General features: G+C 39.1%; 1 protein-coding gene across 2 annotated transcripts in view; it reads right to left on the minus strand.

Moving 5' to 3' along the window:
* OCA2 (OCA2 melanosomal transmembrane protein) overlaps positions 1-24,175 on the minus strand; it is a 209,917-nt gene that overhangs the window by 150,703 nt on the left and 35,039 nt on the right. Inside the window, exons 1-5 of one of the 2 annotated variants that reach the window (XM_049834045.1) lie at positions 23,503-23,552; positions 9,890-9,988; positions 9,089-9,277; positions 5,494-5,551; positions 4,514-4,586 (exon numbers count right to left, since the gene is read on the minus strand). In XM_049834045.1, the coding sequence (XP_049690002.1) occupies positions 4,514-4,586; positions 5,494-5,551; positions 9,089-9,267 (310 nt within the window). In that variant the 5' untranslated portion in view covers positions 9,268-9,277; positions 9,890-9,988; positions 23,503-23,552. Of the gene's footprint in view, positions 1-4,513; positions 4,587-5,493; positions 5,552-9,088; positions 9,278-9,889; positions 9,989-23,502; positions 23,553-24,175 lie in introns of those variants that run through there. The other variant, XM_049834044.1, reaches the window with a different exon arrangement.

The following is a 24,175-nucleotide window of genomic DNA, read 5'->3' on the forward strand; positions in this document are numbered from 1 at the left end:
CATTTACCCATCTTATGTCTGTTTGGTCTAGAGCCTCCCCATCAACTTCCATATGTGGAATTGTTCTAATTTGTTCCACTGAACACAAATGAAATAAGAAATCTAGCCTATGGTGTAAACATCAACATAATATTGCTATTGAGATACATCTTCTACTTTCTGAATTTGAGATCTTAATCCTGGACTGGATGTGGTGAAATCCCTTAGAACTACTTGAGGAGGGAGGGAAGTCAGCAAAAATGGCCACTGACCAGTCAATTTGATATCTCTCATTTTCTCTGGTTTGGACTGACTGGAGACCCATTTAGCCATGACTTGAGATGATGTATTTTCTTTAAGTTTTGTTTTGCAAGTAAAGAGCAAGTGAGTAAGGAACCCTTCACACTGGGTGCTGTGCAAATGTATACCTTGAAAAATGCCAGCCCTTGCTCCAAAAATTTTACTGAGGAGATATCAAACATTTAAAGCAAACAATCATGTCAGGACTGAAAGGCTTTTAAATGTATTTATAAAAATGCAAGATCCTTGGCCAGACACAGAAAGAATGCACAATCCACTCCCCAGTTATTATCAGGTTTCAGGTCCAGGAGAAGGAAGTTCTGACAATCAGTCTGAAAAAAAGGAAAATGAAATTGCTTTACCTAGACTGATCTAACTTTCCCTCACATACAACAGGAGCTGGCATAAGTACAGAGGTTGAGAGGGAAGCAAAGAAGACTGTTACTGAAACACTTGTCAGGAACAGAGTAAAGATGGCAATTCACAGCTCAATGAGGTAGGTGTGAGATCCATTGCACAGAAATGCCCTGAAAGAAGATTTTCCTTTTCTTGTAAAAAGAAAATATTTCTACTATTGAGAAGTGTGGAAATAGAAATAATTGTATCAGGTACAATGAAAGAAAAGAAGGCACTGAATCAGGGAGACAGACACTTTTTTAAATGATAGTGAGGTACCATAGAGTTTGATTGCATAATTCCTTAATAGCATCCACAAATTCCATTACTTTTTAATTTCACAAAGCCCAGTTCAATTCAAAAAGTTAGTGCACAGTTCTGCTCCAGCTGTCTGTTCCCCATTGCTGGAGAAATATTTGAAATTTTGCTTAGATCAGGGCATAAGTTATTAGAAACAAAGGAATGAACACAGAGTATATTTAGCATTTCAGAAGTTTCTTCAAGTCTGAAAACCTAAGTAAATTGCAGAGAACAAGAATATTTTTCATTCACTCTTTGGTCAACCAGTTAATGGAGAGAAGTTACCTGGAGGTTTGAATGGCCAAACAGTTACAGAAAATAAATGTGTTCATGTCTTAGAATAGGTACATGTAACTAAACTAAGAAGTGCTGGAATTTATTTAGACTCTATATCTCTTCTATTTTTATAATCTGCTTTCCAAAGGCACATCATCTTATTAATTATTGATGCTCCCCACTTAACATACAGCCTTTGAGCAAAAGACCTGAAAATGCTTCACACATTCAATAGGGGTATTGAATCTTGCTTCCTGCAGAAAAGGGTCCTCTAGCCAGGCTTCAGTATAAACTTACTTCTTTCTGGTATTAGCGAGCTGGCTGTTAGAATTTGTAAGCCAATAAATCCCAAGTGTTGTCAAAAAGGAACAATATTACCACTATTTTGAGAAACTATACTAAATCCACTGAATTTGTATCTGGTGCCAATAGGGAAATCAGTATTTAAAAAAAATTAAAATAATAAAAAAAAAAACCCACAAAAAAATGACCAAAACTTTACAGACTCAGAAAGCTTCTATTAATTCACAGGAGGTAAGATGTTGTTTTCAGAAACTGCAGGCAACACACCTCAGTGCTACATGCCAGGGTATAGGCAAAGCAAAGGGAGATACAAATGGGCTCATAAAAAAAGAAGATAATGGGAAGAAAAACAGCTAGAGTAAATCGAAACAAGAGATAAGGGCACAGAAACATAAACAAATGGGAACTAGAGCAAGTGGAAAAGTGCTAAAGAAGTGTCATATGAAAAGCAGGTCACCCCCACGCCAGCTGATGCAGGTGTCTCCCAGCACCAGAGACAGAAAGTCCTGCCTCTGAGCAAGCCTGAGATCTAATGGTCATGACAGAAAAACCACAAATATCTAAGCAACACTAGGATGACAAAGGATATGAAATCCAAAGGGGATCACTTGATTTCATTTTCTAAAATATTTCAAACTTTGTTTTGATTTTTCTAGTGTATGCAGACACATTGTATGCATGAGCACACATCCATAACACACACAGGAATGTGCATGGGCATTTCTGGAAAGAAACAGAAGTGAGAGGAAGGAATTTTTTAAAAAAAGGATATAGTGGTTAGTACACATTCAACACTTAACAGCTTTTGAGGCATAAGCAAGAGGTAAAGAGTGTTCATTTCCATAATTGGTATCATATGAGCTATAAGACTTATTTTCCACCCAAAGCAGTCTCATATAATAACCTCTAAGGATTTTGTGAACAGGACTGCTGCAGCACACCTGCCAGCCTACCATGAAATTATTCAAGACTTTCAGAAAATAATGCCTAACAGCCACTGGGAATACTGCAATCTGTCAGCCAGCATAAATCACATCTTCAACACTACTGTGTGAATGGTTAACGTTATCCAAGCCTAGCCAAAAAGGTGAGTACTTTCTTCACTATGCAACAACGTGGAGGACAACCACGTGATCTTACTTCTGCACAAATGAAGACCAGCAGCAACAGTAGAGATGATATTCAGAATTGCTTATGCCTTTTCCAAACCTCATTTAGAAATGCAAACTTTCTCCTTGATCCTTCTGCTTGAATTACCACGTCACCTTGAAAATGAATCATGGCTTTGTTGGACTGCTTGCCTCTCACATGTTTTTTCCCAGCTCAGTGACCTCAGGTAGGGGACAGAACATCCAGTTTTCAACACACATGACACAAACTAAGAAGCTTCAGCTCCAGGTTTGTCAAGTAAGAAAGAGGAATGCTGTACTCTGTCTGACAGCTCTTTGGCTCAAAGCATCCTGATGTGATAGGTAAAATGTGAAATATAGGAACACTTGTTTGTGCTCAAGTCCCAGTCCCGCCAGCACTTCCCTGAAACAAACAAAAGGAGTAACCGGTTGCAGAGTCAGTGTGTACAATGCAGCAGCTATGGTTCCAACCCAAAACCTCTGGAAAGAGAGGAAATCCTCAAGCTATGCTATGACAGTTGACTAAAACTTGAACTTAAAGACTCACTGCCAATACACCCTCATTTGGCAGACTGGGCCATGACAGCCCTGGTGCTGTTCAACACCACACATATACAGGAGCTTACGACAACAGTTTCAAGGAGGACAAAAATACTGATGTGAACAGGATATTGATGGGAGTTTACAGCTGAAGTTGTCACTGGTTCTACTAAATGTTCACTTGCTTTCCTCCAAAAAGCAATCTCAACTTTTAATTATAAACAGCCCTCAAGCACTAACCTTTTCTTCTTCATTTACCCTACTAATTATTGTGTTATATTGTGTCATTATTGGTGACAGTGAGAGTGCTAATAATCAAATCTATTTAAAATGGACTCTCCCTGCTCAAAGCCATGAAACTGCCCAGTTAAATAGAAAAAATCAGCATTTCGATAATTAAAGCTTACTGCACCTTTTCAAAACAAGACGGCCCCCAGAAGCTTGCAAGATATATCTATAGGTGAATGACGTTTTAACACTAGTGAAATAAGAGCCAGGCAGATTATGGACCAGACTGCTTAAACTAGAAATATAGTGGGAACAAGAAATGTAACTTATTTGCAAAAGTTTTTGTTTGTTTACTAACTGAAGAGTCATCCTCAGACTTTTCACATTCAGATCTGCATTTACCTGTGGTGAACTATTTTTTTGTTTGTTTCTTTATTCTATTGCTTGTTCTTTTGACCAGTTTCTTGGCAATCTGTGGACTTAAATTCACTATTGAACAATTTTGCATGGAAAATTTGTAAAGGAATCTGCACCTCCACTGAAAAATATCTACAGATCCATACATATGGCTGGGCTAAGCTGTTCTGGAAACATATCCATGAATCATCTAGTTTTCTGCTTTTGAAGGACTTCACTGGGTAACATCATGGTCCAAGTATACACTACAGGTACGTTACGGATGACACCATACAACTGGTCTGGGGTGCAGTTGCTGCAGCCAGGGGCATGTCCTAGCCATGGTCGCAGCTATTTGTTGTGTCTTGATCCCACTGGGTCTGCAACCCACTTCCAGACTGTTGGCTTCATGCAGAGGTTGGACACAAGGACTGGATGGGCACCACAAGGCGCCCCAGACAGGTGCCATTCAGTATGACTTTGATAGGGGGCACGGCTGTGACCTGCATCAAAGGACACGTCTAAGTGCAGCCCAGGCTCTGAGGACACACAGTCCTCTCAGGATATAAGCCAGAAAACACCCACCCATTCAACCAGTTGATCAATGAAACTTCGGTTCAGGTTCAGGTTGGGTTTTTGTGGTTTTTTCAATGAAAGAAGGATACAGAAGCTTTCCAGAGGTGATACAGCCAACATCTGCCAGGGCACACCTTGATCTGGATAAATGCCAAATAAAATCTAGGGCAAGGATAAAAACCAAACATTCATTAATAACACAAAAACTGAAAAATACCTGCTAAGCCTACCTCAAATACTTAAACAAGACTCTTTCAAACTGTACATTAAATTGTGAGATTCCTTTCAGTATTTTCACATATGTTTCCACCACAGCTGAAAATCAGCCCTGGGATACTTAACAAGGATGAGTAATATTCCTTCTGTAAACTTACTGCCAAAGTCACATATTTGATGTATTTTATGCAAGTGTCTCTTAGGACAAAGTTGTAATCCTAAGGATCTATCCGGAAAGCAACACCCCCATCTGAGGAAATACAGAGTGTTACCTATTTTGTCTCTGATACAGAAGCTCTGCTAGCCAAAATAGAGTTCCTCATAGCAGCTAAAAGGATAAACTCCAACTTTTTGAAATGTTTCTCAAGTCTTGCGGTCTAAGACTTTGCTGAAGATTTTGGTAGGGGAGGGCAGCACTCTGCCAGCCCCGGTAGGAAGCTGCCTACCTCCCCGTGGCCTTCTGCCTTTCACACCATGGAGCGCTGCCATTGCTGGTGCATCCTTTCCAGCACAGCTTTTCCTGTGAACATTGCTCAGGTGTTAGCCTGTTAGCCAGTACTTAAAGACTCATCCTAAATTCAACAAGCAACTGTAAAGGACATGCATACAAATTTGAGTTTAAGCTGCCTCCTCAAACTCAACTGCTTACCCTACCATATTGTCCAGGGTGGTGGCTAGTGCACCAAACAGTGATTCAATTAGGCATGAAGCCCTGCAGAGCATTTTCATTTTTTGCCATCTTGCCCCCACCCTCGAGACACTTTTTTATTAGCTAAGATCAAATATCACACCTCATTTTGAACTAATTCCAAGGAAATGGGGGCTAAGGGAGGACTGTAAATTCAATACTTACAGAGCAGACAACTACAAAGATAAAAAGGCATGAAACTTTTAGGAATTTTAGACAGCATCTGAAATGTAAGAAACATATATTTACTATATGGCTAGTTTAAACACAAGTCTTTTCTGTTCTCTTAATAGCTCTGACATTTCAGAAGTATCATGGTAAGCACTAACGGGTGACAATATACCGTGTCAGAGTATGGATACCACAACGCAAGGTCAACAGGGCCTTGGGAAGCCTCAGTGACTGTAAGGGCTCCTGCCCCAGGTCTGCTGCCAGCTGGGTCTCATTGCGCTGGAAGGAGGTTTTACCCCTCAGGAAATCTGAGTGAAGGCTGCAGCATGAGCCGGTGCTGGGACCTGGAGCCACTGCGCTGCTGCTGCTGCCGGACCCCGACAGACCCAGAACCCCACCAGCTCGCCCTGGTCTGTCCCAGGGAGGCAAAGGAGCATTGCCACCTCACGGAGGTGGCATGGCTGAGCAGAAAGCTTATTGCATGGAGAGGTGGTGTCATGAACTACTTCCTCAAAACCGGACTTATTTCTAATATACATCCTGAAAGGTACTGGGGAAAAAAACGTTTGAAGACAAGAACAAGCTTTAAGAATCTCCTGGTTTTAATAGTGTCTCTTTAAACCAAATATACCTCATGAGCATCTCTAGATAAACTGACTAGCAAAACTAGATCTTTTTTCCATAGCACATCTGTGCCCTTTGAAGGAATGCCCAGTTCTGGAGATATGATGCCATCAAATCTTCTGAAGTGTCAGAGCTTACTACTGAGTGGGTTAAGCAAGAATAACTCTAAATTAAAATGTGGATGTTGAAAATGCATGCTCTTGAGCAAGAAATCTTAAGATTTAGCACTTTTAAATTACCATTTTTTCAATCTTACCATAAAAGGCAACTCAACTAATTATTTTCTGGCTGCCCATCAGTATGTAACACAGATGTCTTAATTTACAGAACTCTTTTTGGTGATCTGCCCTTATTACGTCTTTTCATTAATTGAAGGCATTGATGTTCTTATTCCATTTCTTCAGAAGTAAACATTCAGACATTGCTTTTCTGACAGAATGACAAATGTAAGGTTTGATTTAAGCCTGACAAGAGGCAAGTAAAATATTTCAAGTTACTAGGATTAGTTGAGAAGGGAACAGTGTAACATATAGCTGCATTGACAGATGCTATAGAGCAAAATATTAAAGAGTAGTAGTCTGAAGAGAGTCAGAAATAATTTTTAATCACAGTAGAAATAAGTCCCTAAATCAAGTTCAGCAACTGAAAGCAACATAAGTGACTGGAGACCCATTTTTTAAAAACATTGTTTTCTAAAGATCCCTTCCTCTTTAGAATTCTCCAAACAGGCAGGGCAAAAAAAGCAGCTAATGTTGCCACAGACAACCTCAGACAACCTGGTACAAAGGGGCTACAAAATCCTATGAAGTACAAGTGGTAACAACTTTACACAAACTTTGCACACATAGAAATCTAGAGAAGGCAGAGGAAGAAGGGAAGGATGCCAGTTATGCAGCTTCTTCCAGAAATACCAGGTAGTCTTGCTCTACTGAAAAACAAGGTGGCAGAGAGGGGGAAGAAGAAAATAAAGGCTTGAAAAGAGACAAACGACAACAAAAGCCATTATCAGCACCTCATAACTGATAACTTCTTTTGGTATTGTGTGATTTATGGAAAATACCTAGTGCCAACTTAGTCATGCATCCTCTATCCTGCTTGTCTATTCTCCCTATCTCTACATTACAGTTCTATTCTGCTATTTTTGAGAATTTATTAAATTATGAATTACTAAAGCCCAGTCCAGATTGGTTTAGTTTTAGTGTACTTCATATTTTCTGTTTGCACTTTGAAATTATCATTTCTAATAATAATAATAATAATTCAAATTATTATTAAAACAAGAAACAGCAATAACTTGATTTTAAGACATAAGAGAAATCAAAAAAACATTAATTAAGCCTTTATAAATTCAACCACTTGTCTGTAAATAACAGAAACTCATCTAAAGGAGCTGGCAAGAGATAATAAAAAAGCTTTTGGAAATGGTTATTTTATTAAATGCAGAATTTAGAAGGCTCTTTTCCTCCTGTCTGTTTGTTTTCGTGGCATTCTGTATTAGGGAAGCAGCGCTTTTAACAGCTTACAGTTGAGAAGTGATCAGCCTTTGACTCACCCGTGGTTTACAATCTGTCTCTTCCTACAGCGCTAATCTGGCACAGCGATGCAAGTACAAACCCTGTGCCAAATCCTGTGCTGATATATGCCTCCGGTGCAATCCTATTTGACTTCAGTTGGAAGTGCATGAAGTATAAATCTATGAAGGATTTCACCCCCTGTTCTAAACCAAATGACTTTAGGTCTGATCTGCATGTGGCGTCAGGCCGTTTAGCTCCATTTATTATCTCAGCAGAGTTATGCTGATTTACAACAGCCAAGGAGCTGGCCCCATATGTACAACCCACACTATAGCAACGAAAATATTTCACGGGAAGTTCTGCCAGAAAAACGCTCTGCTCCACAGATTATAAACCTACGCTGTACTGGAAACAATGGATTCTACACTCCCGCTCGATGCCTTTGTTCCGTCAAATACCAGGGAACGTTACCACGAGCGTGAAAACAGACGCCTGCCAAACTTCTTCACATCTGCTCCTATTGCACTAATTGCAGCCATTGAAAGCCTCCTGCTCCATTTGTTCAGCAGCAGTGCAGGAGAGCGGCACTCCACACGGCACCATATGCATGATGAAAGGAGGAAAACAATTGTGAAGTGATGAGCTAAGACAACATACAGATCGGGGAAGGATGCACAGACATCTCGTTGGAAAGGCTCTGTGGATCAACACGGACATGGGGACATGCTGAGCTGGGCTCCATGCAAATCTGCAGGGCTACTTGCAGAGGCCAAACAAAATTAGTAAAAAGTGTTGAAACTCTGGAAGGCCAGAGAGAATTAGTATCCAAGATTAAAGGGTTTGCTGGTTAAATCCCAGGCAAAAATATCGCATTGGTATCTTTTAATATACTAACAGATTCAATTTCCTCCATGCCTAAATGAGGTAAAAGACTACTCTGAGGTAAAGAGTGAAATATATTAATGTACTTAAAGATAGAAAAATGCTCAGTTAGGTTTTCCATTGTGTATATATGAAAAGCTGCTGTAATGACTATAAGAAGACTGTGTTAGAGACATATTTTAATTAAAGTGAAGTATTTCATAAAAGCCACAAAACACTGAAGAATAAAGCTCTGGAATCAACCAAGGAGGTTTAAGAAATGGTTTCAAAGAAATGTTAAAAGCAATATAGAAGGTCTTTAGTTACAAATTTAGAATAGGTGTTATGACTGATGCTTGTAAGAACAACGGGCTATTGATCACTAGGTAGAGGCTGTAATCAATTTCACCAGGGTTTATTTATAAACTATCAATGGCAAGATATGGCCTAAATACGGAGTGTTATTTTATTCATTTGCAGAAAATAAATCATTTTCTAGACATCTATACTTAAAAACTAATCCCTGAATAAATAAATAAATTAAAAAAAAAAAAAAGGAAAAATAAATAAATGAATGTTTGAATTCAGACCTCATCTTTGATAAATTGAATTTGACATGAAGGTTGTCCAAGATTTCATATTTCTCAGAAGAAGCAGATCTGGACAAACTTGTCATTTCACTTCCCAGTTGAAACCTTTGCTCAAATTCTGCAGAGCTGTTGTACCATGAATCATCATCTGTGGCAAAATCTGGATTATGAAGAGCCATGCACTGCAACCTGTCAGACATTTTCAGTAAACATAATAAAACAAAACAGTGGTTTATTTCAACAGATAGTAGATGCAACTGACCTTCCATATCCTTAGGTTCACTGTGAGAGATTTTAATAGTTAAAAAAAAACCATAGAAAGAGATTTGTTCAGTACAGACCGAGTTTCCCTTGATTACACAGCTGGGTAGACTGGGGAGCAAGAGCAAAGACCCCATGACATTGAGGTGCACCTGGGAGAACCATCTCTCTGAAGCACCAGGCAGATGTACCTCAGGATTTGGTGTGTAAAGCCCCTATAAGGATGTTTTCTATAGCTCTGCTGTGTCTTTCTGTGCACCTGATGTAGCACCACATGGACGAAGTAAAAGCACACGACTTGCATTTGCCTGTCCTTCGGGCTCTCTAATCACCCTGACCTCAGACCTTACATTCTTCCCCTCCCCATTTACAGCCCCTTCTTTATACTCAAGGCTCTCCAGAGCAGTTCTCTGCTCACAACCCCTGCCATTCACTTTATTTCCCAGCAGGTTTGGTGTCAGGATATAAGAACAAGCCATGCACAATTAAATAGAAGAGAGCTTAGAAAAAAGTATTTCAAGTAAAATGAAAGTAACTCACCCATTTTCCTCTGAGGAAACCTTCAGTAGTGGTGTCTTCTCTGTAAAGCCAGTGTTTTTTGACCTTAAGCTGAATAATCTGGAAAAATTGAAGTGATATCTTTGGAGGGGGGAAAAAAAAAAAAAAGAGAGAGAAGTCTGCAGTACAATGATTCACTACAGTTCTACAGAACATTTTGCTACAAGTGCATCTAACTGATTAAATTTTCTTTAAGAATTGTGTTCACCTAAATTAAAGTTTTCATTAAGTTTGAACTAGTCATGGTAGTTACTTCCTTATAGTCATGGAAATAAGAGAAATTTATCTTATCCTAAAAGCAGCATCTAAAATAGTCATTTACATTCCCTCTGAATGCCAGAAGAGCAACAGACACCTAACTTACACTCACATGCTTATAGATTAGACACCTAAATTTACAGTGGAACCGCACTGTAATATTAGGGAGGCAAAATTCTTAAGGTAAATGATTACATATATTCATATAAGTTCACATTAATATACTTCATCAAACATAAAACAGTAGGAAAATTTCTATGCCGTAAATGTCATTTGAGGCATGGATCACCAGAAATCTGCTAATTCTGTAACAACCTCAGCACTCTTCGTATTAGGGAAGAAAGCTTCATCTGAAGTACAAGTACTTCATTCCTGCAGCACAATCCCTTCCAAAGAGTTTCTGTCAAGTCTTGGTCCTGGTGCTACAGATAATTAACAGAGAGTAAGCTACTTCTTTCCATATTGGAGCTTAAGATTGTTAAGAAGCCTTTTGCTAAAATATAAATCCCAAAGCTTAAGAAACAGCTGAAGAGAATCAAGTACATCACAGGGGTCTGGCTTTGGGGCAGGCTTCTGGGAGAGATTAAATAATTGAGCCATTTTAGAACACTCTCCAAGACCTGGCTCTTCCAGGGACGTTTCCCATCAAAAGTACCATTATTCAGATGCACACAGATTTATTCCATTCAAAACTGCAGCCACCCACCACCAGGAAGTCCTGAAGAAATCTGCTAGACATACGGTCAATACGCAGATCTCATTACTCCCACAGACACTTAGAGGAAACCTAAAACGTCTTATGCTCTTGCTGGACTGTGAGGCGAAAGAAATTATAAAATCATAGCCAACTAAATAAATATACAAAGGTGACTGGTAATTCAATCTTCTAAATATAAGGCCAGTCCAAAAAGAAGGATCTGTGTATTTAACTTTATAATGGAAAACAGTAGAATTTCTTGCAATTTGTAGAGGCATACACGAACTCAGACTTTGTAAAATTAAAACCTCCAGTTAATGCTTCAGCTTGCTTTTTTAGTAGTGTTATCACTCAGAAGCCATGCTAGGTGTTGAGCAACTGGATATGGTTATTTTAGCCCTGAGTGGCCACAATGCTCATTCAAACTCTGCTGTAAGTACTGTATTTGCAGTCTTAACAGAAGAGAATGCATGAGTTAGAAAGACTGAATTATCCAGTACCTCAGGTCACATGTTGAGCAGATTACAATTCAGGTGCTACATTGCACTGACACTTCATCTGTGAAGAGATGATGGCATATTCTGAAGCTATCGAAGTGCTTCCTTTTTTAAATAGGAGAATATCATTCATACAAAAAGTTTAGAGTAGAGAAACTCTGGTATTTTGAAGCAAGTGCTATTCTAATCTTATCATGGGCTTAGATGTAAAAGATTACCTAGAGCTTTTACAAAATGGAATCCATAAGGATAGCAAAAACACTATCAGGACTTTAAATGTGTGCTCTAGCATTACTGATACACTCCTGGCTAATCCCGGCATCCCACTACATTCAAAGTTTGCATCCAAAGGCAACAATTCTAATAAAAATTCTGATGGTGGTCCTTAAACTTATAAATTCAGAAATTTAACTCACTCAAAGACTGATTAGCTGTTTCTGCCCTTAAACAAAATGATGCCACTTGTTCCACATATATTCTATATGCTGTTCTGATCTAACCTTGCATTGCGCACACCATTAACATGTCCACACTTACTTTTCTTCTTTTCCTCCTAGGACATGTGCAAAATCTGACAATAGTAACCAGAAAACTTTCTACAAAAACTTCCATTTCCTTCTAATTATTAGAGGTTGATAACCAACACTACTTTGTGCTACATAGGCATATGTATATGTTCTGACAATCCCCCACCTCAGCAGGTCTTCACCGCTCCTGTGGGTGACCAGTATGTAAAGAGTGCTGAAGGGCCAAGCAACCACAGCAACCAGAAAGACAGGATAAAGGTTTGGTGGGAGGTGGTTTAAATGACAGAACCTGAGGTGAAGGATCCAGAAGGCTAAGGACATCACCTTCACTTTCTTTTTGCACATTTGTTATCCCCACTTGCTGGTAAATGTCTTGCCACTTTTTAATGGAACTGTAGAACTCCACAGATTGACAAGAATGGCCAATACAGTAAAATGGAAAAGGTCTTCAGATAAAGTGAAAACAATTAGTACATGACAACATCAATTTGCAGAGAGTAAAAACACATGGACAAGAATAAGCAGCAGGAAACAGCCAGGCTTGACAAAACAAAAATAATTAGAGAAAAAGCAGAAGAGCCTCAACTCCCCCGTGATGTGATTACTCTAATTAGAGAATGAGAGTAATATAAACAATAAAGCTAATTAAGGCATAAAAGAATCTTGAAGGCTGAAAGCTCTAGAAAGAAAAGTTGAAAAAAAATCATGAAAAAATAGCATGGATTATAAAAATGAAAGTCATCCCTGAACAGAGAGCCTAATGCAAGCCCTTCTGTGCCTCTCATACTTCTGCAGAGACACTATGGGTGCGATTTGGTCATCCACTTCATCAAAAGATAACAGAGAACATCTGCAAGCAAAACCTAGGAAGGCCCAAAGACCCCCTGCTATTAGAAGAGCAAGTCTGCAGTGCTCAAAACCCCTCTTAGCATCATTCTTGGTGCTCCTCAGCCCTGCAAGTGGCTGACAATAGTGACACGGAGTAAATAAGGGGAAGAAAACAGTGTGACACATTTCAAAACCTAGGATCAGTTTACATTTTGAATGTTTCTTCTCAATCAAAAGAGCTAGAAACTTTGGTTATACCTACATGCTAGAATGGAGTGCAATCTATCTCTACTGAGCAATTCAGCAACATTACCAAGGATCTAATCACCAGCTCAGCTCATTAGCCCGTTGTGGATAGACCCTTTCATAGGATGAGAAGACTGCTCTGGATTTATACTGTGTACAGGTGAGGAGCCCGTAAGCTGGACATCAGTTGTGTCCACTGATCCTCTCTCATGGTTCAGACTCAAAACTCATTAGCTTTTTTATACATCAAATATGAGAAGAGACACTAAATAATTCCATTTACAAATGTATACGTTTATATGTAGATATGCACATAGATCTTTGCACAAAAAACTAACATTCTCATTTCCTTTCATTCAAAAGTGATGAGAGAAAACTAAAACTAAAAGCTATGGAAAAAAGTATTTGACAAGGACTTCTTCAAAGGCTTACAAAGCACCACTCATATGGAAAGATCCATGTAGAACTGACATCAGAAAAAGAAGAGCATGTCCTGCTTCCTGCACAACCACAGCTGTGACCACATTCATTCTCACATTTGCCACAGTTGGGCATGTTTTTTTTAATTAAGAGAAATCTTTCAAACAGAAGATTGTGTTCTTAACCACTTGACTACTGCTGTGACAGTCATATATACATATTTTGGCTCTCTCTGCAGGAATATAGGTTTGTTCCGATGAAGTGTGTTTTCTGAGCTGGTTACTTGCAGTCAAAGTCATACTTTCCCATTGCTAATCTTTCAAGCAATTACAATTTCTGACTGTCTCCATAGTAACCCAGAAGAGGAAGCAGCATCGTAGGAGGGCTGTCCACACCCCAGATGATACAGCAGGTTCTGCCAAGTTATGGAAGTGTCCACAGATGAAGCTCCAGTTGCCTGACAGCAGCTGGAGAAGGATCTCACCCACAGCATTAAAAAATACAGGGCTCCAAATGCAATTCCCACACATTTATTGCAGAAGCCCCCACAACCTGTGGCTGTGCCACTGCTCCCACAGATGAGCAAGGTTCACACTCTTTCGGTGGTAATTTGTACTTCTCTACAGCTGTACAGCAGACATACGAGCTTCAATCTCCTACACTTATTTGAGCAGTTTAAGGAGAAGCAGGCTCCCCCTGCCCTCCTGGCCACGTGGAGAGGTACAGGGAGAGCAGGAGAGGAAAGGAAGAGACGTGCAAGACTCCAGTTGCTCCCACTGACAGGCCGATGACTCCTTGGACGTTATTCAGAGTCGGTGGCTGAAGGCTGCTGCACGTTCCACCTACAACACACTGCTATTTCTCATTACCTTCAGGTGATATCTTCCAAGGTCTTCAGGAGACTTTGGATGAAGTCCAAAGAGAGAACTCGATTCCTGCCGTTGAGCACCAGACCTGCCCCCGACCACTTTTTCAGGCATTTCCTAATCTCTTTACACATGCCACTTCAAACAAAAGGAAAAGAAAGACCTTGTGGTAGCAACTGTTGTTCAGCAATAAGCAACCTTTCAATCCCAAATACACTACAGCAGAGGACACCAAAAGAAGTAAGCATCCTACAAGAACCTAAGAAAGGAAGAGACCACGCTCATCCTAGTTAGCTGGCAAACACTTAAAATAATCACTAGATTTGGCTGGAACCTATTATTTAGCCCTGTATTGAAAAGATTAATCATGCCACACAATGCATTAAGTTTTCACTCCCTATAATAAAAAGCATACATTTCAAACATCAGCTAATATAATGCTTCATCTGCCATATGCTACATTGTGCACGCAACTATCAGTAAAAGAGCTATTTCTATGACAACAGAAAGCAATAATTCTCACTTGTACAGAAAGGATCTGGTCAGAATTGAAGAGGTAAATATGGAAACATATGTTTCCACGCAAGATCATCAACAGTTTTTAACATAGCTTATTGGAAATTTTACTATATAAACAATTAAAAGCAGAATCCCTTCAGGAAAAAAAAAAATAGCATGCTTCCCTGAATTAATAATAACTAAAACCATTATAAGTGTGAGGTTGCCTCTTAAACAAAATTCCAGGAATACTACTGAGCCAAGAGATTATAACAAATACAATAAAAATTTAAGCAAAGTTTCCTAGAGGAGAATAAGGCCATAGTAAGAATATGAGAGATAATTAATCATGCAGGAGACTAGTAACAGCAGTAAGACTTTAATTTATCATTTCTACATTCTTACAGGCTAAAGCCTGATTTCAGAAGCATCATCTTCCCTGAATAGACAACATTTATACAAATCACATGTACTGAACTAAAAAAAGAGAAAGAAAACCCCACACCAGTTTTTGGCCGCAGTTGAAACACATTCTTCCACCAGATTTGGTATTTGTCAGTTTCCGATAAAGTCCACTTTTGGACAATGGTTACATGGTACAAACCGTGCTGACCAACATCATAGCATTCAGCTTTTAAACCTTCACTGTATATTAAGCAGCCGCAAACATATATTCATCAACATTATGATATATATGTCCCCACACAGAGACACAACCCTCCGTCATGTTTCCTCCTCAGTGGTAGCACATCATGGGGGAACTGTTATAACTACCCATCACAAATGAAATATGGCCAACTGATACACTAAGAGTCAAGGGAAGGATCAAAGACTCCAGAGCTCACATCTCTAAACAGGCTCCAGACATTTTCTGATGACTGCTTTATGTAGCTTCAACTAAATCAGCAAATAACCTCTAGACCCTTTAAAAGCATGCACCATTAAGATGTCAGAAAAATTTAGCAATGGAAGCATTACTTAATACAGACTCATTTTCTCTTTGACTTTCCTAATTTTCTATTAGACAGGACTGTACAGGATTCTCCAGAGGACTGTGGCGCTGGCACTATCTGACAGCAAGACACTGCACAAGGCGCAGCCGACTGGCAGGTTTCATATTGAGAAGCATCTGCCATGCCAAGACCCCTGGCAAGTAAACAACATGCTTAAGAAAGATGTAGTGAAATGTGTGCTGAGCTTTTCCAAGATGGACATGGCTCCTTATATAGGGCACACAGAATGTGCTTGCTTCATTCACTTCTGCTGGATTCGGAGAGTGAACGTGTCCTGCAAGAGCATGTGGTAGTGGTCTCTTCTTCATTTGCACAATATTCTGCTATTTTAAGAAGTAGGGCAATTTCAAGTTCAGAAATAGCTTGGAAAATAGAGTGCTGCTTGTGTTTCCTTCTTTTTTAAATCAAATCAGGCTTTGTAGGGTTATTGTACTTTCCTGAAAAATGAAATTTTCAGATACCTCCAGGACTTGGTAGCTCCTTTTCCTCAAGTCTTTGGCAGCCTCTGTTAGGGGAAGTCTCCATCAAGAAGACATCAGAACGTGGTTTACAGACCAGGACCTCCCTGCAGTAGGTGAAGCTAAAAGAAAGTACTTAATCCTTAAGCTGCCCTGAAGCTCCTCTGACTCTACCTCAGAGGACTAAGGTGCTCTCCACACATTTTCTGCTCCCATATCAGGGCAGCACGAGGTCTGGCTGCCCTGTGGGAGGGAGCCAGGAGCAGAGGGTGGCCGTGGGTCTGGCAGAGCCATGACCTCCCCAACCAGGGCCTGTCCCTCAGCAGCCAGCAAGGGAGCAGGGACGGGATTGGGACAGGGACCCGGGCCAGCCCAGATCTTAATGACTATCCAGCAGGACCACAGTGACAGAGCAGGTCCAAAAAGCCTACCCTTTGAAGGACTGAGAAGCTGCACTGAAAAGGCGTAGCTGCTGTTCGCTCCTCTCCATTTTCTGCTTCGGCAAAGAAAATTGGAAAGCTACAGAGAGAGCATACGAAAACTACAGACAGTCTGAAGGAGAAAATACATTTCAGGAGCAGGTGCTGCCAAAACAGTTTAGCTGTTGGCGACTGCCAGCAAGCTGCAAATTTGAAATAGGCAGCAGTATCCGGTATTGGTAGTGGTCCAAATTTCAAAACACCAGTTTCTCTATGGATTACACAGATAACCTGTTAAGAGGTATTATTCTCAAATGCTGCAGGGCATACTTAAAAATGAATCTGCTATAAGGAAGCAATTTATCAGCAACACTTTAAGCACGGCTGCACTTGTAATACTTTAACATATTCTGCAAGCTTGGCTTTTAAATGCCAGAATTTCTCTTTGACATTCACGATGGGCTTTTAGCTTAACCAGCTCTGATGCTAACTGAATTTATGACAAATAAAGTGGGGTTCACACTTTATTTTGTAGTCTGTGAGGCTACTCCAAGAATCTCAAAAGTTAAGGAAGTTGTCACAACAATGTTTTAACTTTATATCTGATCAGACTCTCTCAAAGATGCAATATGTGGCACTTGGATGATGGAAACATGAACAGAAGGATAGGTCTGAGAAACAACTCGATGATGTGACCATCTCTATAGAGGGTTATTCTTCAAGCACTGCAGTGATATGATGTTGTAGTCTCAAAGGTTTGGGGGAACATATGTTGAAGTATGAAGATTCACTTTCAGACTAGCTGAATTTAAGGATGATACAAGAAAAGAAAACACTATTAGAAGAAGACCATTGACCACTTCCGAGATGAGGGAACACTTTCCTACACAATGGTGAGATGGGATAATTTTGATACAATTTTCCTTAATCCAAGCAATGTACTGGCAAGCTGTCACACATAATTATGCTTCTGGCCTTGCATAGTCTTATAATATACTCTTATACCACTCGCCCCAGTTTTGGAGATTGAAAAGAGTAATTAGTGAGCTATACTTAAAGATGAAGTAATGAAGAAATTATTTTTCTTCTTTTTTAAACATTTATTTAATAACTGTAGTTCCATGTGTTTCATTCCAAGAATTTGGAGATAACATTATTCATACCTGCAACTTTTAGAGAAAAAAGGTAACTTTGTCACTAAAAACAAAGTGTGTCCCTTGCTTAAGTTCAAAAAAAAGCCAGACAGAAGTACAAAAAAGCTCATTAACACCATGAAAAAAATGTGTCTGATTCCTGTGCCTGGAGAGGTATTACAGTGAGGAGGTGAAGGCAAGCAACAGGCCACTGCACAGCTTAAAAAATTCAGGTTGTCATCAAATCAAGCTTTGTTTTAAAAAAACACATGATGGATCCCAACTATTGTAAGCTTGCTGGGACTTGTATTTTGTCCTTTGATCACAGTAAAATGAAACAAGGCAAGTTCAACAGTCCTTATATCTGATAAATAGTAAGGTTCTCACAAGGTATTACAATATAACTAGGACAACTTATATGGCCTTAATGTGGATCCTAACCTCAGTGGACTGGACTCAGCAAAAATCCTAAAATTTGCTCCAAATTTAGGGCATAAGACACAGTACTCGGAGTAGACAGAGAAGAAACAGCAGTAAAATTTAAAGATAAATAATATGTAGGGGGAGACATAGCTATTATATATTGAAATAACACTATGAAGTTGATAAAATAATGGGGTTTTTTTCACTATAGTTGAAGTCCATCCATTTTATTTTTTTTTTTCATTATTTTAATTATAATGGAGATACTAAGAATTCCTTTCCAAGTTCTGGCTGAGCATAAGACACTGAGATTATTCATGTAACTTTTGCCATCTAAAAGGCTGGTCTAGGATAGTTACAGTCACTGACAAGAGAGACCTTTTCAAATCATTTTCATCCTCCCCATCTCCCATGTTGACTATACAAGGAACCTGGAGAATTAACTCTGAGATAACAGAAAGATTTCTTCACTAAATAATGTATAAGTCCCACACAAACAATGTCTATATTACAGGGTACCAAAAAGTACTTTTTTTCATGTACTTTTTATTTGCTCTTAGATTAAATCTCTTTTTTGTACAGAAGACTTTTTACCAAAAAAGTTATTCAGTGTTGATTAGGAATACAAAGAACTATCGACAAGTCCTTCCAAACATGATTTCCTCATAACTTCCTAACAAGTAACTTCCAGTACAGAGTAAATGCACATCACTGGTCGTGGCATTCCACCTCGAGTTATATCAGAGACAAAAATTTTTAGAGCACTGACAATCCCAGAGGAACAAATTAAAGAAGCCAAACAGAATAAAAAGGTAGCTGATAATAATACAATATTTGTTTTTACATTTGGAGAATATTCAGTGAAACTATTCAAAAATAAATGCAGTTTTATCCCACAAAGTTGGTGCTCTCCTTGCAATAGCCCTTCACTAAGATCACTATAACATGCTAACATTTGCAGTTTACAAGCCTCAGGAAATTCATTCCACAGTGCTGGGTTCTGTTTTGCTACCAGACATCTTTTTCTGCCTTGAAAGGCCCCAGTTATCTATAGGTACCTCACAGCTGCAATATCAGAGAAAGAGCTATCTAATTTATGTTAACAAGCAGCTTTAAAACACAGATTTTTGATTCAGTGGCAATGGGAGATAAACTTGAAACACAAGATCTGAGTCCATAATCACATTCAACTGAGATTTTTTAAGGAAAAAACAAACAAACAAACAAACAAACAAGGATTATGAATGATGCATTCCAAAAAAACTCTGAGAATTTCCTTGTCTCATGCAGAGTAACATCCAAATTATAATCGGCAAGTCTCCCCCCAAGTGCAGAAACAAACCACAAAAACAAAGAAAAATTATGTCATTTCAGCTTCCCTTCCTCCTATTTAAGGTGTAATCCTTCTTTAGGTAAGAACATACGCCTCTGCACTGAAAAGTCAAAAAAACAAAATCATGCCACTCAGGGCTCAGAAGGAAGTTCCCTTTCCTACATGGCAGCTGGCTTTGTTCCAGCAGCACAGTTTAACTATACATCATATTTCTTGATAGCAATGATGCACATCTTCCCTCTCAGTCACACAGATGCCAGACTCTTTCCTCTCAGACACTGTGTTCCCTTTGGCCTTATACAGAGCGACACTTTGGTTACTCCATAGTCTCGCAGAGGTGATTTCCTTCCATCTTGCTCCCGAAATAATATATTCTTGATGAAAAGTGCCCTAATTTTTGCAATGCATGTTCTAAAATCCAGCACCATCCCAAAGCTAACTAAATCCTGGACACTGATCACCAAAAATAAGACAGGACTTTGCTCAGAAGCCATATGGACAATAAGTCTTCACATACACATGAAAATTTCTGGCCATCCAGACATGAGGTTACATAAATAAAACCTCATTCTGTGCTCCCAAAGAAAAAGAAAAGAGAAAAGCAAAAGTTTCAGTGCTACTGATTTTGAAAAAATATAATTCTTCAGCAAGAGATTATCTGCAGAAAAGGGGAAACCCCATGCTGAGATGGCTGTCCATTGTCATCGGCTTCTTTCTATCTTCTTCCCCTTATTAAAGCAGAAGGCTCCAAGCTGCTATTCAAAGAGACAGATGAAAAAAAACAGCAGGTCCTTACAAATGAACCCCATTAAAGAAGCAAGACAGATATGTCTGTCTCCAAAAGCAGAAGAATTGAGATGAAGGATCTCTGTTTCTGGTCCCACCCTGGAAGAGATGCTGGGGAACACAGTTAATTTAGACAAAGACAGAAAAAAGTTTGCAAGAGTTTTGCTTTTTCAGGCAGATATAGTGCCTGAATAATCTATTCATTTTCAAACAAAAACACTTGTTAGCATTTTAAAAAGCATGAAAAACTCAGGCCTCTCATCAAAAAAAAACAAAGCTTGTCCTTTGCTATGTGTTGGACCAGACAGTTACGCAGATATTTGATTATAAACTCAAACGGATCAAAAAGGTTTAGTGCTCTTGAATCAACAGCACGTCCACATAAGAGAAGCTTGAAACCACACATCAGATGCCTGAATGTAAGATAAGTATAGTACTAACAAAACACAGCTTCTCACATATCTCTTTTGAATAAAACAACTCCAGAAACTGTTGCCAAGATAAACAGCCACTGCACTAACAAGTGGTTTTTAATACAGTCTGCACAGACAGTTTGCAAAAAGAAATTATCTGTAGAGTATGACATAGCAGGAAAACTGAAGGCTACTCTGACAACATGGAAATGCAAAGGAAAAAGGTAAGTGGATACTCCAGGCAGCGAAGCAATAAACAAAGTAACAAAAAAGAGAAAAAAAGAGAGCAAGACACTAAAATGCCCATAACTAGACATTGTTCTTAAAAGTTAATGTAGAGGTAGCTCTTCTGCACCTCAGGAATCAACACAGAATAATGGTTGTTCTTCTAGACAAAAATAACAGCTTTAAAGCCCAAATAATGGAATCACATTGGAGTCATGGCACTTAGATGTAGGTTATAATTGCAAAGAAATGTTTTAAAAACCAACAAACAAACAAACAAACGTAGGTTTCTGAGAAGCAATAGTCCATATCACATTGTCATAGAGAAAAAAAAAATTGTTTTGTACTATTTTAAGGTTATGCAATGTTAAAGTTAATCAGAATAGTGGAAGAACTAAAGCTATGGGAATTATCTCCTGCGGAAGCATTAGGAAAAAGCGTGGGCTGGAGAGAAAAAATATCACGACACATGGCAGAGCTGAAAGAACAGATTTGAACTTACAACAAAAGCATATAGGCATATTAAATTTAAAAAGGGCCATTGATTTAGAAAGGAAGGATGGACTCCATCAACATTTGTTCTTCATTGCAAGAGGTATGGTTAGAGTCTCAATTCTGCAATGTTATTCCAGTTTATATATTAATTTATTTTCATCAACAACCAAACACTTGTAACCTCAATAGGACAAGTATGCTCCTACTTGCAACTTCCTTGTTAATGAAGACAAAATGCGACGTAGACTGTGATACCATGAAGACCTCATCCCTGATGAGATACATATGCAGCATGGGTAGGATCATGATGATAAATTCTGTATACAAGTAAATAAATTCCATTACATATAAGGAAGCTGGTGTCTATGCTTAATTTTGATGCTCTCAAAGCATTATATATATGACCTAAATTTCCCCAGATTCATACAGTGATTAACAAGTATGAAGAGCCAGAACTCTCTTTTCTCCATCCTGTCTGCTTGAGCCTAAAACATTTGCTGGATGGATATCTCAAGAAGATTAAATGATCAGTCCTACTCTAAATTGTAAATAAATTGGTACATTTGTTATCTGCTTTTGATGTGGAGTTCTTGTGTGTTCTACCTTACAAACATCAGATTTCCAACCAAGGGAAAGCATGACAGGTCTAATGACATCAGTGTGGAGCTCTTTCATCTTTTGTTGACAGACCTATAGTTTCAAAACTATGATTAACATCATACCCATACATACAAATCCTTATGACAATCTATCATTCTTTTCTGCCAAGGACAGTCTGTCTTCTGTCAAAATAGGTTCAATGGAATATTTCTGTCCCTATAATCCTCTTCAATACTGTTACACAACTATGAACAAGTTTGTAATGGGTGCTTCTTCTTACCGTTTTATTTGTGGTTAAAAACAATAGTTTTCCACACACTGATGTTCAGAATTTCTACTCTGAAACATCATTCTTCCTTACAGTTCTAGCTCATTTTATTTTGGGGCACAGAATATAATATGCCAAGTAGATGTGAGCCAAAAACAATATCTAAAATGCACAAATTCCTTTGTGCCACTTCTGTGTAGAGCATTTGCTGGAAAGCACTGGGAGGCACAACATACAGCACACAGAGCAGCTCGGCAAAGAAGCCACGTGCTGCCCATGGATGAAACAGAATTGTATATTTATATAGTATTATGACATAGCCCTGCTGTTTTAGCTTACACAATTAAAGACACATCAGAAAAAACAGAAGTGCATTCCTTGTTACCCTCCATTCTGGGTTTACTCTTCCTTTTGTCAGACAGATTCACTAAATTCAGGTTCATGTTTTTCACTATAAGAGATTTACATGATGAACCAGCTGTCAATAGAGTCTTTAAGAGGATTGCAGCTCACATGTCATTGATGTGGCTGAGGAGGTAGAGTTGCTCCTATCACTCGTAGAAAGACTAGAGACAAAAGAATATTTGAAGCTGCTTTTACTCTTTTATTTTCTCAGCAGCAGAGAAAATAAATTACGTAAGACCACAACAGGGGGTAGAAAAGGCACTGCAAAATATTTACCTACCCTATTCAAGGAAGTATTGTATTAATCCAGGATGAGACTTCTTGCAATAAATTCATCAATAGCATAGCGCTTCCTCCTCAAACAGCAAGTGCAATGCCCTGCCAGACATACCAGTGCAACGTAACTGCCAGCGCGGCCATCTGAGAAAAATGCTTTCATACTCCACCATTGCCAGAGCTTCACTACAGGCAAGGGAGTCCTTACAGAAACTCTGCTCAAGGATACCAGGGAGTGAATGGCAGATGGACTGTGTTTACTGTCCTTACTGACTAGCACAGAAAAGGGAGTAGCTCAGAAAGTGTGAGCAAAACCTTCAGCCTTTCGCAGCTGCTTCTGAATGATGCTAATTCACAGACGTACTGAGTCAGTATCTTCTGCTGCACTTCTGAAAACTGTGAGTTGCTGTAACTGCCAATCTGTTTTCTGTTTCACCCTGCCCAAAAGAAATCATATGAAAATGTACAAGGGAAAAAAAACCAAACCCAAGTGCATTACTTCTGAACCTACCCAGTTCTGACAGACCTGGTTCCAGTTCACTGTGCTGTCCTTGACTTAGCTCCAACCTGCTGGGCACAGAGCTCTGCGTGGTCTCTGACTTCTGCTGGTCCATTAGCACAATTATTGCAGGTTGCCCCTGCAGTCCCATTAGTACCTATCAAGCAGAGAATTGCTTGCTTGGTCACTGACTGTAAGCATTTTGGTGACTCATTTATCAGCTTTTGCTGTATTTCAGAGAGTTAATCACTTGAGCTCCTTATGAATAGCAGGTTTTAGAAAAAGCCATATGATTTGCCAGACTACAGACTGTGACCCTGGTTTTTTTTTAATTCACTGGCTAATTTCTTCCATCTGCATTAATCTATTTTTCCATCAACTACTTTCAATTTAACATGAACTTCAGTTCTAAAATGTATGATCGCCACTATCCTGGAAATTTTTGCTGTGGTTGAGGAATGATTTCCAACGCTAACACAAGAGGACAATCCACTCCAATGCTAATTAATTCTAGTGGGAGAGACATTTAAAGTGTTGGGCAGACTGAAACACATCTCTGTCACCAAGCAGAACTATGCTCTAAAACGTGTGCTCCTAACAGTAGTAAGCTATGAGAAAGAAAAAGGGGGGGGGGGGGGGGGGGGGGGGGAGAAGAAGGAAAGGTTTATTTCTGTACCCCTTGCAG

The sequence above is a fragment of the Accipiter gentilis genome, chromosome 31 (assembly GCF_929443795.1).
Source record: "Accipiter gentilis chromosome 31, bAccGen1.1, whole genome shotgun sequence".
Taxonomy (NCBI): Eukaryota; Metazoa; Chordata; class Aves; order Accipitriformes; family Accipitridae; genus Astur; species Astur gentilis.